The sequence below is a fragment of the Oncorhynchus kisutch genome, linkage group LG26, assembly GCF_002021735.2.
Source record: "Oncorhynchus kisutch isolate 150728-3 linkage group LG26, Okis_V2, whole genome shotgun sequence".
NCBI lineage: Eukaryota > Metazoa > Chordata > Actinopteri > Salmoniformes > Salmonidae > Oncorhynchus > Oncorhynchus kisutch.
This window is the reverse complement of record NC_034199.2, coordinates 30,182,737-30,195,280: the sequence shown is the minus strand read 5'-3', so window position 1 is coordinate 30,195,280 and position 12,544 is coordinate 30,182,737. Positions and strand designations below refer to the sequence as shown.

At 42.8% G+C, this 12,544-nt stretch overlaps 1 protein-coding gene across 7 annotated transcripts in view; it reads right to left on the bottom strand.

Moving 5' to 3' along the window:
* Positions 1-12,544, bottom strand: part of LOC109870973 (leucine-rich repeat and calponin homology domain-containing protein 1) — a 96,271-nt gene that overhangs the window by 21,754 nt on the left and 61,973 nt on the right. For 4 of the 7 annotated variants that reach the window (XM_020461700.2, XM_031805600.1, XM_031805596.1 and 1 more), the window contains exons 9-15: positions 8,615-8,745; positions 6,508-6,575; positions 5,798-5,878; positions 4,919-4,996; positions 4,778-4,820; positions 2,775-2,891; positions 299-371 (exon numbers count right to left, since the gene is read on the bottom strand). In XM_020461700.2, the coding sequence (XP_020317289.1) occupies positions 299-371; positions 2,775-2,891; positions 4,778-4,820; positions 4,919-4,996; positions 5,798-5,878; positions 6,508-6,575; positions 8,615-8,745 (591 nt within the window). The remainder of the gene's footprint in view (positions 1-298; positions 372-2,774; positions 2,892-4,777; positions 4,821-4,918; positions 4,997-5,797; positions 5,879-6,507; positions 6,576-8,614; positions 8,746-12,544) is intronic. The other 3 variants (XM_031805601.1, XM_031805597.1, XM_031805599.1) reach the window with 1 other exon arrangement.

Below are 12,544 nucleotides of genomic sequence, written 5' to 3'. Positions count from 1 at the left end.
GAACCCATGTCTTTTTTACTTTGGGTCAATGGTATAACCCAATAAAAGTTGTATCGGGGTGTGGGAGGATTTGGGGTCTGGGGGAGAAGCAGAGCGGAGGGGATTGAGGGCATCCATGTCTTCATTTTAGAGAGAAACGCATGAATGTACTCTATCAGGGATTGTAGTCTGTGTAGACAGTTGGAGGAATTGTGCACCTATCTGACTGAGATGTGTGAAATGTATTGATTATGGAGACTATAGAGGGGTACCCGCCATCACCCACCCCTATAGCGTGCCATGCCCAGCCTGCACTCACCTGAGCGGGGCTTCAACCCGAAGGGAGGGGTGGGAGGAGTGGTAAACGTGGTACCGCTGCCTAGAACTTCTCCCTGGTAGAGAGTCAAAGGGAGTACACACATAAAGGTTAGGGACCCTCTTCTCCTGAGAGTACACTTAAACAACACACACATTATCTAGGTCTACTGGGGACAAGACAGCTGGTGGTGTATGTGTGTGAGCACTGTATATGTGTGTATGAAGATCATGTTTGTGCAGGATTCAGATTGGTGTCCTATACAATGACTATGTAACACTACAGATGACCTCTGAGATGGCTTAACTAGATCATAACTCACCCTGTCCCTTTCTCTCTGACCCTCACCCAGATTGACTGCTATGGCCAGTTGTCCTCTAGCTTGATTGTGCTGAGGTCACTGTTTCTATGGCCATGTAGCTGGTATTGGATATGGTGTTGCTATGTGGTAACAGTGCTCTCTTCAAGTGGTCAGTGTTGGATGTGTTGCCCTGTCCCCAATAGTGGGCCTTGTCTCTGTGTGTGTGTGTGACAACGCTAGAGCATTGTTGAAGATTTTGAAGGAATTGCCAGACAATAGCTGTGTTCAAATACCCATACTAACATATTATTATTATTTATTTGACCTTTATTTAACTAGGCAAGTCAGTTAAGAACGCATTTTTATTTTCAATGACGGCCTAGGAACAGTGGGTTAACTGCTTTGTTCAGGGGCAGAACGACAGATTTTTACCTTGTCAGCTCGGGGATTCGATCTTGCAACCTTTCAGTTACTAGACCAACGCTCTAACTACTAGGCTACCTGCAGCCCTAACATACTGTATACTACAAACTTAATGGGCATATACAATAAGTTAATTTTAGCATACTGTAAACGAACGGTATCCTTTCAGTTGAGCGTACTAGTGCTTTGCCTGTCTACCGGAAGTTGATGCTGTTGCTATGCAACTTCTTGCTAGCTTGTTAGCATTACAAATTACTAGCTAGACATCTTACGACTTCATTAACAATATCCATTGAGAACGCACAACAACTTAGCAAAGCTAAGAATTACATGAATAATCAAGTCAATAAACGTTGGGCAGTAAGTTAGATAGCATATAGTCCATATACTGGCAAGTTTGATGTATTAGTAGCCAACTAACGTTAGGTAGCTAGCTAACATACTGGTACATACAAGCAACTGCTGTAATGATATGCTATGTGGTTCGTAAGGCTAGAGTAGGTAACAAATTGTCATCCAAAATAACATGTAAAGTAACTTATTTGAAAAGTCATTACTTTATTACATTGCTCAACATTTTCTTAACATTTGCCATTATTAGCTAAAGCAATGAATTTGTATCAGCTCTCGTTAGACTTCGGCTGCATATTTTCCGCCATTTTCTTCAAATCTGAAAAGTTGTGAAACCACGCCCATTTTCGGAATAATTGCATTATGGGCTCTAAAAGCACAGAAATAGTGTCCACTGCTTGTACAAGTCATATTTTGGGAACTTTTGGCATACTAACTATATCCATAATATGTCCAATAAACAAACTACATACTCAATTTACGTCACAAATAGTATGGTTAGTATGAGTATTGAAACACAGCTAATGTCTTCTCCTTGTTATGTGCTATGCTGTTGTTCCTTCTTCCTTGGTCCTGGTGTTTCCACTATAGGGTTTTCAACCCTCCGGCTAGAGCTTTTTAAAGAAATTAAACCAACTTTTAAAGTTCAAAAGCATTTGGTTAGGCCTATAAAGTGTGAGCCAATCCCTGTCTTGCTCTGAAGCTCAGGACCAAACATTAGCCGGAGACTGTATCTGTGCAACAGATTCCATGGTATTGACCCAAACTGGGTCGGGGTGTTTGTTTGTAAACTATTGGTCAACTTCACATACTGCAAACTATAGAAACATGCTACACACATCACAAAACAAAATCTCACACACACACAACAAAAACATCAACACAACACATACAAGCACCTGCTTCAAATAATTCCCTTCATCTATTGTACCTCTATAAGCGTAAACAAAGGTACAATCAAAGTTACAGATATGCAAAACAGCAGACCGACACACAAGTCTAAAAGGTAATGGGTTGGCTAGCTAGGTAGCAGGATAGAGGTCACACCAGCACACCTACTGGTCACATAGTGCTGAATCCTAACTTGATGCAAGTAAACGTTCATGCACTCTTGCATTGAAGTCAATGGCATATTTTTGCAGAAACTCAATTACGCACAGATCTTGAGTTAGGATTCAACCTCTAATGCACTTAACCACATATCTAGGATGAGCTTACCCCTACTGTAGCCCTCTTTGGAACTGTAACACTTCACACAAAAACTGACTTGGGACCAGTGGTCAAGGGCATTAGTGACCACACACAAACACAAACACACCAACACTAGATGAGGGGAGTCAGAGGAAGGGATTGGCTGGTAAGCCTGAGGGTGCGTGGCCATCCATTGCTTGTTACTAGGGTTACCTGGTTGGACATATGTGTCTCATATTGTTGGTATGCAAGCTGGGCCTCCAGCCTGGCCCTCTCTAGAATCAACTCTCGTTTCTTCTGGAACTCAAAGCCTCCATCGGGAGTGTCCCACTAGATAGAACATACCAACCAGTGGAACTTATTTGTACATTTACCACACCAATTCAATCTTTACTTCCAGAAAGAATTATACTCTACAAAGGAGACAAACTTACACTCTAATACAGCTCCAAAACAACATTCACCACAACTCAAATAAGTTATACTACAAACAAGTCATCTTAACAATATCCAATTACCAACGAGCAGCAGAGCTATATTACAGCAGACAGGAATAGGACGTGCATTGCTGCTTGCTCAGGGAGGGAGACTAAACACACACCAACTCAGGAGAGGGGTCTTAGTCTGTAACACAGATGCTGATATATTTTAGTTTGACACCGTCAGACACACCCAGATGGGGCACATACTCACACAATGGTCATAGTCAGAGGTCATGCAGTATAGGTCTTTTTTTTTTTTTTTTTAAGAATCCTCATCAAGCTACACACAATACCCCATAATGACGACGCGAATACAGAATAAATTATTGCAAATAAAATAAAATAAACAGAAATACCTTATTTACATAAGTATTCAGACCCTTTGCTATGAGACTCCAAATTGAGCTCAGGTGCATCTGTTTCCATTGATCATCCTTGAGATTTTTCTACAACTTTATTAGAGTCCACCTGTGGTAAATGGACTTGATTTGGAAAGGCACACACCTTTCTATATCAAAGGTCCCACAGTTGACAGTGCATGTCAGAGCAAAAACCAAGCCATGAGGTCGAAGGAATTGTCCGTAAAGCTCCGAGACAGGATTGTGTCGAGGCACAGATCTGGGGAAGGGTACCAAAAAATGTCTGCACCAAAAACCCAGGGGCCTCCATCATTCTTAAATGGAAGAAGTTTGGAACCACCAAGACTCTTCCTAGAGCTGGCCACCGGGCCAAACTGTGCAATCGGGGGAGAAGGGCCTTGGTCAGGGAGACCCGATGGTCTCTCTGACAGAGCTCCAGAGTTCCTCTGTGGAGATGGGAGAACCTTCCAGAAGGACAACCATCTCTGCAGCACTCCACCAATCTGGCCTTCATGGTAGTGTGGCCAGACGGAAGCCACTCCTCAGTAAAAGGACTCTCAGACCATGAGAGGCAAAATTCTCTGGTCTGATGAAACCAAGATTGAACTCTTTGTCCAAGTGCCACTTCTGGAGGAAACCTGGCACCATCCCTACGGTGAAGCATGGTGGTGGCAGCATCATGCTGTGGGGATGTTTTTCAGCGGAAGGGACTGTGAGACTAGTCAGGATTGAGAGAAAGATGAACAGAGCAAAGTACAGAGAGATCCTTGATGAAAACCTGCTCAGGACCTCCGACTGGGCCAAAGGTTCACCTTTCAACAGGACAACGACCCAAAGCACACAGCCAAGACAACGTAGGAGTGGCTTGAGTGGCCCAGCCAGAGCCCGGACATGAACCCAATCTAACATCTCTGGAGAGACCTGAAAATAGCTGTGCAGCAACGCTCCCCATCCAACCTGACAGACCTTGACAGGACCTGCAGAGAGCAATGGGAGAAACTCCCCAAATACAGGTGTGCCAAGCTTGTTACGTCATACCCAAGAAGACTCAAGATTGTAATCGCTGCCAAAGGTGCTTAAACGATGTACAGAGTAAAAGGTTGGAATACCTATGTAAATGTGATATTTATGTTATTTATTTTTACTACATTTGCTGACATTTCTAAAAACTTGTTTTTGTTTTGTCATTATGGGGTATTGTGATGTCATTATGGGGTATTGTTTGTAGATTGATGAGGGGGAAAAAACAATTTAATCCATTTCAGAATAAGGCTGTAACATAACAAAATGTGGAAAAAGTCAAGGTGTCTGAATATTTTCCAAATGCATTGAAGGTGTGTACATTATGCAGTAAAACTAAATATGCGAGACTCACCTTGGGTGTGGTTTGTTCTTCACTGCCGTCACTGTCTTGGCCACTGTAGTGAGAGAGAGAGGGACAGAGAGAGAGAGTAAGAAATAACGCATGTGTGCACGCAATGCGCGCATACACAGACACACAGACACACAGTCTTACTTGAGAGAGTCTTCCACCATGACCATCTCAACAGGGTAAAGCTGAACTCCAGATAGGTCCTCTGTTTCCATACTCACTCTGAGAGCAGAGAGAGAAAGAGTGAGAAAGAAAGAGCCAGACAGAGAGTAGGGAGGTCAGACAACTACACAGATCCTCACAGCTCAATGCCCAACGAGTGTCTTTTACCTCCAGTGAGCCAGCCCTGGAGTCATTCCAGTCCCTGTACTGAACTATATTTTCACAGAACCATGTAAGACAGCCAAATGCCTTATTATTGCTACCATATACATGTTGCAGAGCAGGAGGGAGCATCATGTGGTACAGTGTGTGTGACAATGAGTGGGCTCTGACTCAACAACAACAAAAATACACAAAGACATCGTGGTAGCTACAGTGACAACATTCTGATATGGCCAAGTGGGACATTTCACCCACAATTCCTCACAACATTGACCTGAAATATGGTTAGAGGATGCATGGTGGATAATATATTCTGCAGAGTTAGTGTTGGGCTGTGTGGGAGATTTTGACTGCCTCTCTCTGCATAATATGACAATCAGCCATCTGTTGGGTTTGGGGATTTACTTGTTTAGGTCAGAAATGTAACCTCTGACTCATTAGGGACAACAGTACTCCAAAGTTTACAATGCAACTTTCCAATGTTCCTTCACATAGAGATCTGCTTATGACGATAACAATCCTTAAGATGCTCATGGCAATGACCAATTTCACCTTGAAAATTATCCTGAACATGCTGATAACAATGATTATTCAATAAGGCCAGCATGATATGCCAGCATGATAGTAAAAGTGAGAAAGGTGTAATAGTATTATAACCAGCTATAACCAGCATTATAACAGAATCGTAACAGAGCCCACCTGTTAGGGTCTTGTAGTAGCTCTACAGCCTCCTTCAGCTGGTTGATCATGGCAATGTGCGTTCCTTCTGTGACCTTTGACCTACGGGAAAGGAAACAGGAAGTGAGTCATCTTGTTTACAATTCAGAACTGTGTTTCATCAATAAAAAATGCTTTTGAATACATCATGCATTAAAACAATTGAAATGCTAACCTAATGTTGCCCTGGTATAGATAAAGGCACAAACAATACACGTGGTGTGATATGTAGCAGAACACACATAGCTTTGCTGTGGCAAGAAAATAGTATGGTGACAGTTTGTTTAAATAAAGAGCATATTTCTCAATCCAAGCCTCTTTTTGGGCCACATTCTCCTGTTCGACAGTGTGTGGGTCTCTATCTTTCACCTAAGAAAACAACAACCACAGTATAGAAGAGCCAAAAACAACTTAGGAGGAGCACAGCTTCTCAAAAGTCACCAAAGACGTTTCAAAACTAGCCAACAGTAAAGAGCTGACAGTGTACATCAATCAACTTTAATACAGATGGGCAAAGAGTACTGCCCATAGAAGCATACAGTATAAAGAGGAAAAACATCTTATAGCACAGAGAGCGATAGAGACTGATAGAGGGGACAGAAAGAGACACACAGAGACACACCCACTACAGTGGACAGAGGGAGGGAGGAGAAAAAGACAGATGAAAGGCGGATGGATGGAGGGATACTCACGTCTGTTCAGAGGCCCAGTGTGTGTCTTCCTCTATCCTGAGGGGCTCGTCGTAGTCTGGCGTCCGTCCCTGCACGAGCAGGAACACACACATACACACCGAGTTACACATACGCCATCAGCACCAGCTGCAGTCAAGTCACATGATCCAGAGAACAAGCCTGCGATTGGCTGCGGTTCACTTAAATGTTTCCTAGTGAGTGAGAGTGTATAAGCAGGCCAGTGTGCCTCCTTCCCTTCCTCCCTTAAAGATCTGCTGACACACTCCACATGGGGTTGGATATTATACCACCCTCTGCCTTTCACTGTCACACACACATGGGGCAGCAGGGGAGGGACAGGGGGAGAGAGAAAGAGAGACAAGGAGAGATAGATTGGGATAGGCCTAAACATCAGCACCACAGGTAACTTCCATAAAGCTGTGACCGATCTGAGACAAGGCAAGAAGGGCCTTCTACGCCATTAAAAGGAACATACATTTTTACATCCCAATTAGGATCTGGCTAAAAATACTGTAATCAGTTATAGAACCCATTGCCCTTTATGGTTGTGAGGTCTGGGGTCTGCTCACCAACCAAAAATTCACAAAATGGGACAAATACCAAACAGACTGTGAATGCAGAATTCTGTAACGAAAAACCCTCTAAATAAAACACCAAATAATGTAGAGCAGAATACCCGTTAACTATAAACCCTTCCATAGCAGAGCCATCACCTGCAGGAGAAGAGTCCCCTAAGCAAGCTGGTCCTGGGGCTCTGTTCACAAACACAAACAGACTCCACAGAGCCCCAGGACAGCAACACAATTAAACCCAACCAAATCATGAGAAAACAAAAAGATAATTACTTGACACATTGGAAAGAATTCACCCTAAAAACAGAGCAAACTTGAATGCTATTTGGCCCTAAACAGAGAGTACACAGTGGCAGAATACCTGACCACTGGGACTGACTTAAAACTAAGGAATGCTTTGACTATGTACAGACAGTGAAATTAGTCTTGCCATTGAGAGAGGCCGCCATAGGCAGACCTGGTTCTCAAGAAAAGACAGGCTATGTGCACACTGCCCACAAATTGAGGTAGAAACTGAGCTGCACTTCCTTAACCTCCTGCCAAATGTTTGACCATAAAGAAACATATTTCCCTCAGATTACAAAGAATTTGAGAACAAATCCAATTTTGATAAACTCCCATATTAGGTGAAATACCAGTGTGCCATCACAGCAGCAATATTTGTGACCTGTTGCCACAAGAAAAGGGAAACCAGTGAAGAAAACCATTGTAAATACAACCCATATTTATGTTTATTATTTTCCATTTTGTACTTTAACTATCTACACATCAGTACAACACTGTATATAGCCATAATATGACATTTGAAATGTCTCTATTCCTTTGGAACTTTTGGGAGTGTAATGTTTACTGTTAATTTCTGATGCTTTATTTAACTTTTGTTTATTATCTATTTCACTTGATTTGGCAAATGTAAACATATGTTTCCCATACCAATAAAGCCCTTTGAATTAAATTGAATTGATAGACAGGCAGAGAATAAAAGAGGGAGAATGGGTTATCCTGGGCTACTCTGGCATGGAATTTCCCTTTTCCTTTTGTTAAAAACACAAACTCTTTCATTATTTACAGCACAGCCATTTCCCTATGAATCTTTCCCAATACAGACAGCCTTAATGGACGTTATACTGTAATGTATAACAGGGTGCATTATTCCCTTAGTAACAGCTCCAGAGTCAGCCGAGACAGCACCTTTTTTTCCCAAGAGTGTAGCTATCTAGAACCTAAAAGGTTTCTTCGGATGTCCCCATAGGAGAACATTTGAAGAACCATTTTTGGTTCCAGGTAGAACTCTTTTGCATTCCATCTTGAACCCTTACCACAGAGGGTTCCACATGGAACCAAATAGAGTTCTACCCCAAACCATCCTATGAGGACAGCCAAATAACCATTTTGGAACCCTTTTTTCTAAGAGTGCAGCTCATAATGGATTCAGCTCAGAAAGATCAGTTATTAAAGGCATAGTTAACCCTAAATGTCCAAATGGGTGAATTCAGCACGTTGCTCGCTTAAGACAGAGAGAGAGAGGCCCTTGCCTTGATGTAGCTGCGGAAGCGGTTGCTGAGAGCAGAAGAGGAGTCTCTGTAGCCTAACTGTTCCTTCAGGTCTTTCAGGGCTTCTGTTGGGCTTTCCTCTATCAGTTGCACCCCGTCCCCGTGGGGGTCCGCTACAGGGGGGCAGACATTAAGGTCAGAAGTTAGAGGTCAGGTCAGAGAATGTCACATTTCAAAGGCATTTACTGTATGGAGACACAGTAGCATATATACGATGACCAATTCCAATATTGTGTTTGATCGCTTGTTTGTGGGATTTGGTTAGAACAACATTACAACCTCTGTGCTCTATATAAAATTATAAACTGGGTGGTTCGAGACCTGAATTCTGATTGGCTGAAATCCGAGGAAATACCATTGGGTATGACAAAAAAAAAATCAGTTTTTTTTTACTGCTCTAATTACGCTGCTAACCAGTTTATAATAGAAATAAAGCACCTTGGGGGTTTGTGGTGCACGGCTACTCCATGTTGCGCCACACCTACACCACCCGATGCTACAGGAAGGCCATAAAGATCATCAAGGACATCAACCACCCGAGCCACTGCCTGTTCACCCCGCTGTCATCCAGAAGGCGAGGTCAGTACAGGTGCATCAAAGCTGGGACCGAGAGACTGAAAAACAGCTTCTATCTCAAGGCCATCAGACTGTTAAACAGCCACCACTAACATTGAGTGGCTGCCGCCAACACACTGTCAATGACACTGACTCAACTCCAGCCACTTTAATAATGGGAATTGATGGGAAATGATGTAAATATATCACTAGCCACTTTAAACAATGCTACCTTATATAATGTTACTTACCCTACATTATTCATCTCATATGCATACGTATATACTGTACTCTATATCATCGACTGCATCCTTATGTAATACATGTATCACTAGCCACTTTAACTATGCCACTTTGTTTACATACTCATCTCATATGTTATACTGTACTCGATATCATCTACTGTATCTTGCCTATGCTGCTCTGTACCATCACTCATTCATATATCCTTATGTACATATTCTTTATCCCCTTACACTGTGTATAAGACAGTCGTTTTTTGGGGGGAATTGTTAGTTAGATTACTTGTTCGTTATTACTGCATTGTCGGAACTAGAAGCACAAGCATTTCGCTACACTCACATTAACATCTGCTAACCATGTGTATGTGACAAATAACATTTGATTTGATTTGATTTGCATAAGAACAGCCCGTAGCCATGGTACACTACATTCCCAAAAGTATGTGGACACCTGCTCGTCGAACATCTAATTTCAAAATCATGGTCATTAATATGGAGTTGGTCCTCTTATTGCTGCTATAACAGCCTCCACTCTTCTGGGAAGACTTTCCACTAGATGTTGGAACATTGCTGCGGGGACTTGCTTCCATTCAGCCACAAGAGCATTAGTGAGGTCGGGCCCTGATGTTGGGCAATTAGGCCTGGCTCACAGTTGGCATTCCAATTCATCCCACGGGGACATTGTCATGCTGAAACGGAAAGGGCCTTCCCCAAACTGTTGCCACAAAGTTAGAAGCACAGAATCGTCTAGAATGTCATTGATATAGATATCCCTAGAGATATCCCTTCACTGGAACTAAGGGGCCTAGCCCGAACCATGAAAAACTGCCCCAGACCATTATTCCTCCTCCACCAAACTTCACTTTTGGCACTATGCATTCGGGCAGGTAGCGTTTTCCGCCAAATCCAGATTCGTCCGTCGGACTGCCAGATGGTGAAGTACGATTCATCACTCCAGAGAATGCATTTCCACTGCTACAGAGTCCAATGGCGGTGAGCTTTACACCATCCAGCCGACGCTTGGCATTCCACATGGTGATCTACCTTAGGATTGTGTGCGACTGCTCGACCACGGAAACCCATTTCATGAAGCTTCAGCCAAACAGTTATTGTGCTGACGTATACCACAAAACCCCCAAGGTTCTTTATTTGAGCTGTTATTTCCATAATATGGATTTGGTATTAAACAAATAGGGCTACCTTCTGTATACCACCCCTATCTTGTCACAACACAACTGATTGGCTCAAAAGCATCAAGAAGGAAAGAAATTCCACAAATTAACTTTTAACAACTTTTTGTTTATTTTATTTATTTAACCGGGAAAGTCAGTTAAGAACAAATTATTATTTACAATGATGGCCTAGGAACAGTTTAACACTTGTTTGGTTACTACATGATTCCATATGATTGTTATTTCATAGTTTTGATGTCTTCACTATTATTCTACAATGTGGAAAATTGTACAAATAAAGAAAAACCCTGGAATGAGGAGGTGTGCCCAAACTTTTGACTGGTACTGTATATCATTTTTTGTTGTCTTTTTTATAATTTGGGTTTATCAGAGTTCTGCTGTAGGATTTAACACATGGTCTAGAAACCTACAGAGAGAATCTGCACAATCTCCCTATATTTTCTGCTGCCTCTCTGCCACTCACTCTCTGCCTGCCACTCTCTGCCTCTCACTCTCTGCCTCTCACTCTCTGCCACCTTGCCTCTCACTCTCTGCCACCTCGCCTCTCACTCTCTGCCTGCCACTCTCTGACATGATTGAGAGAGTTCGAGGTGGTCTATTAATAACCAGTCTTCTGGTCCGGGAGTGAAGGTCTATAGAGAATCCATCCGAGCTCTGCTAATATAACAGCCCAGATACTCTGACAGCTCTGGATAGAGGTAGCTGTATTCTGCTGTCCACTACTTTATTTTACAGTATGGATGAATCCAACCTTTTTGTATCAGGCCCTTGTCTTTCAATCCATTAGAGGATTTAGGGACTAAAAGGTGACGAACCCCAACTCCTCTTATCTAAGTCAGTCTGATTTAGCCTACCGTTTAACACACACATTGTGATATTCTTACGACATACTCCACCTTCACTTTCAACGCCATACCCAGTCTGAGGCCCGCCAGCCTATCAGTGACCCACCCCAGACTACTCCCTGGGTGTGCTGACATAGCCTTACTGGTGTATATCTTTATTCCCTGTCCCCACCACACACACTCCTCAGAGTTTAGCCAGAGTCAACACTCCCCCAGAGCTCCCCCCATCCCTCTCAAAAACAACAATAAGGAAAAACGACCCACTGAGCCACATAGAGAGACACCATGAAGGATCCGGAAACATCTCTTTTATCCCACTTCCTCTCTTTAGCGCAACAGTGACCATGTTTCTATCCTCTGTTTCCTCTGGTGGCAGATAGGGACATAAACCAGAGGCCTCTCTACAGAATCTGTCTGGGCTGTGTTACTGTGTTATCCCAACCTGACGATGTCTGGCATCCGGAGAGACAGAAATTGTGCCTCACACACAGGTAGCCCTGCTAGCTGGCCCCTTCTCCCAGTCAGGAGGGGCTGTTATCAGGGCTGGACGGTTACTAATTGACAAGCTGGGGTTGAGATATCCACCCTGTGTGTCTAGTCATATGTTGGACTAGGAATCATTCAGTGGTTATTTGGTTACTTTCATTTTGCGCACATCTATCAGTTACAAATACATGTCAGTACATATAACAAGTAGGTCACGTGGGAGAGGCTTTGTGCTGTGAGGTGTTGCTTTATTTGTTTTTTGAAACCAGGTTTGCTGTTCACTTGTGATTTATAAGATGGAAGATGGAAGGGAATTCCATGCACTCATGGCTCTGTATATTACTGTACATTTTCATGAATTTGTTCTGGACCCCTGGTGGCATGTCTGGTGGGGTAAGTGTGTGTCAGTACTTTGTGTAAGTTGACTATGCAAACAATTTGGAATTTCCAACACATTAATGTTTCTTAAAAAAACAAGAAGTGACGCAGTCAAGTCTTTCCTCAACTCTCAGCCAAGAGAGACTGGCTGCATAGTGTTAATATTAGCCCTCTGATTACAATGAACAGCAAGACATGCTGCTCTGTTCTGGA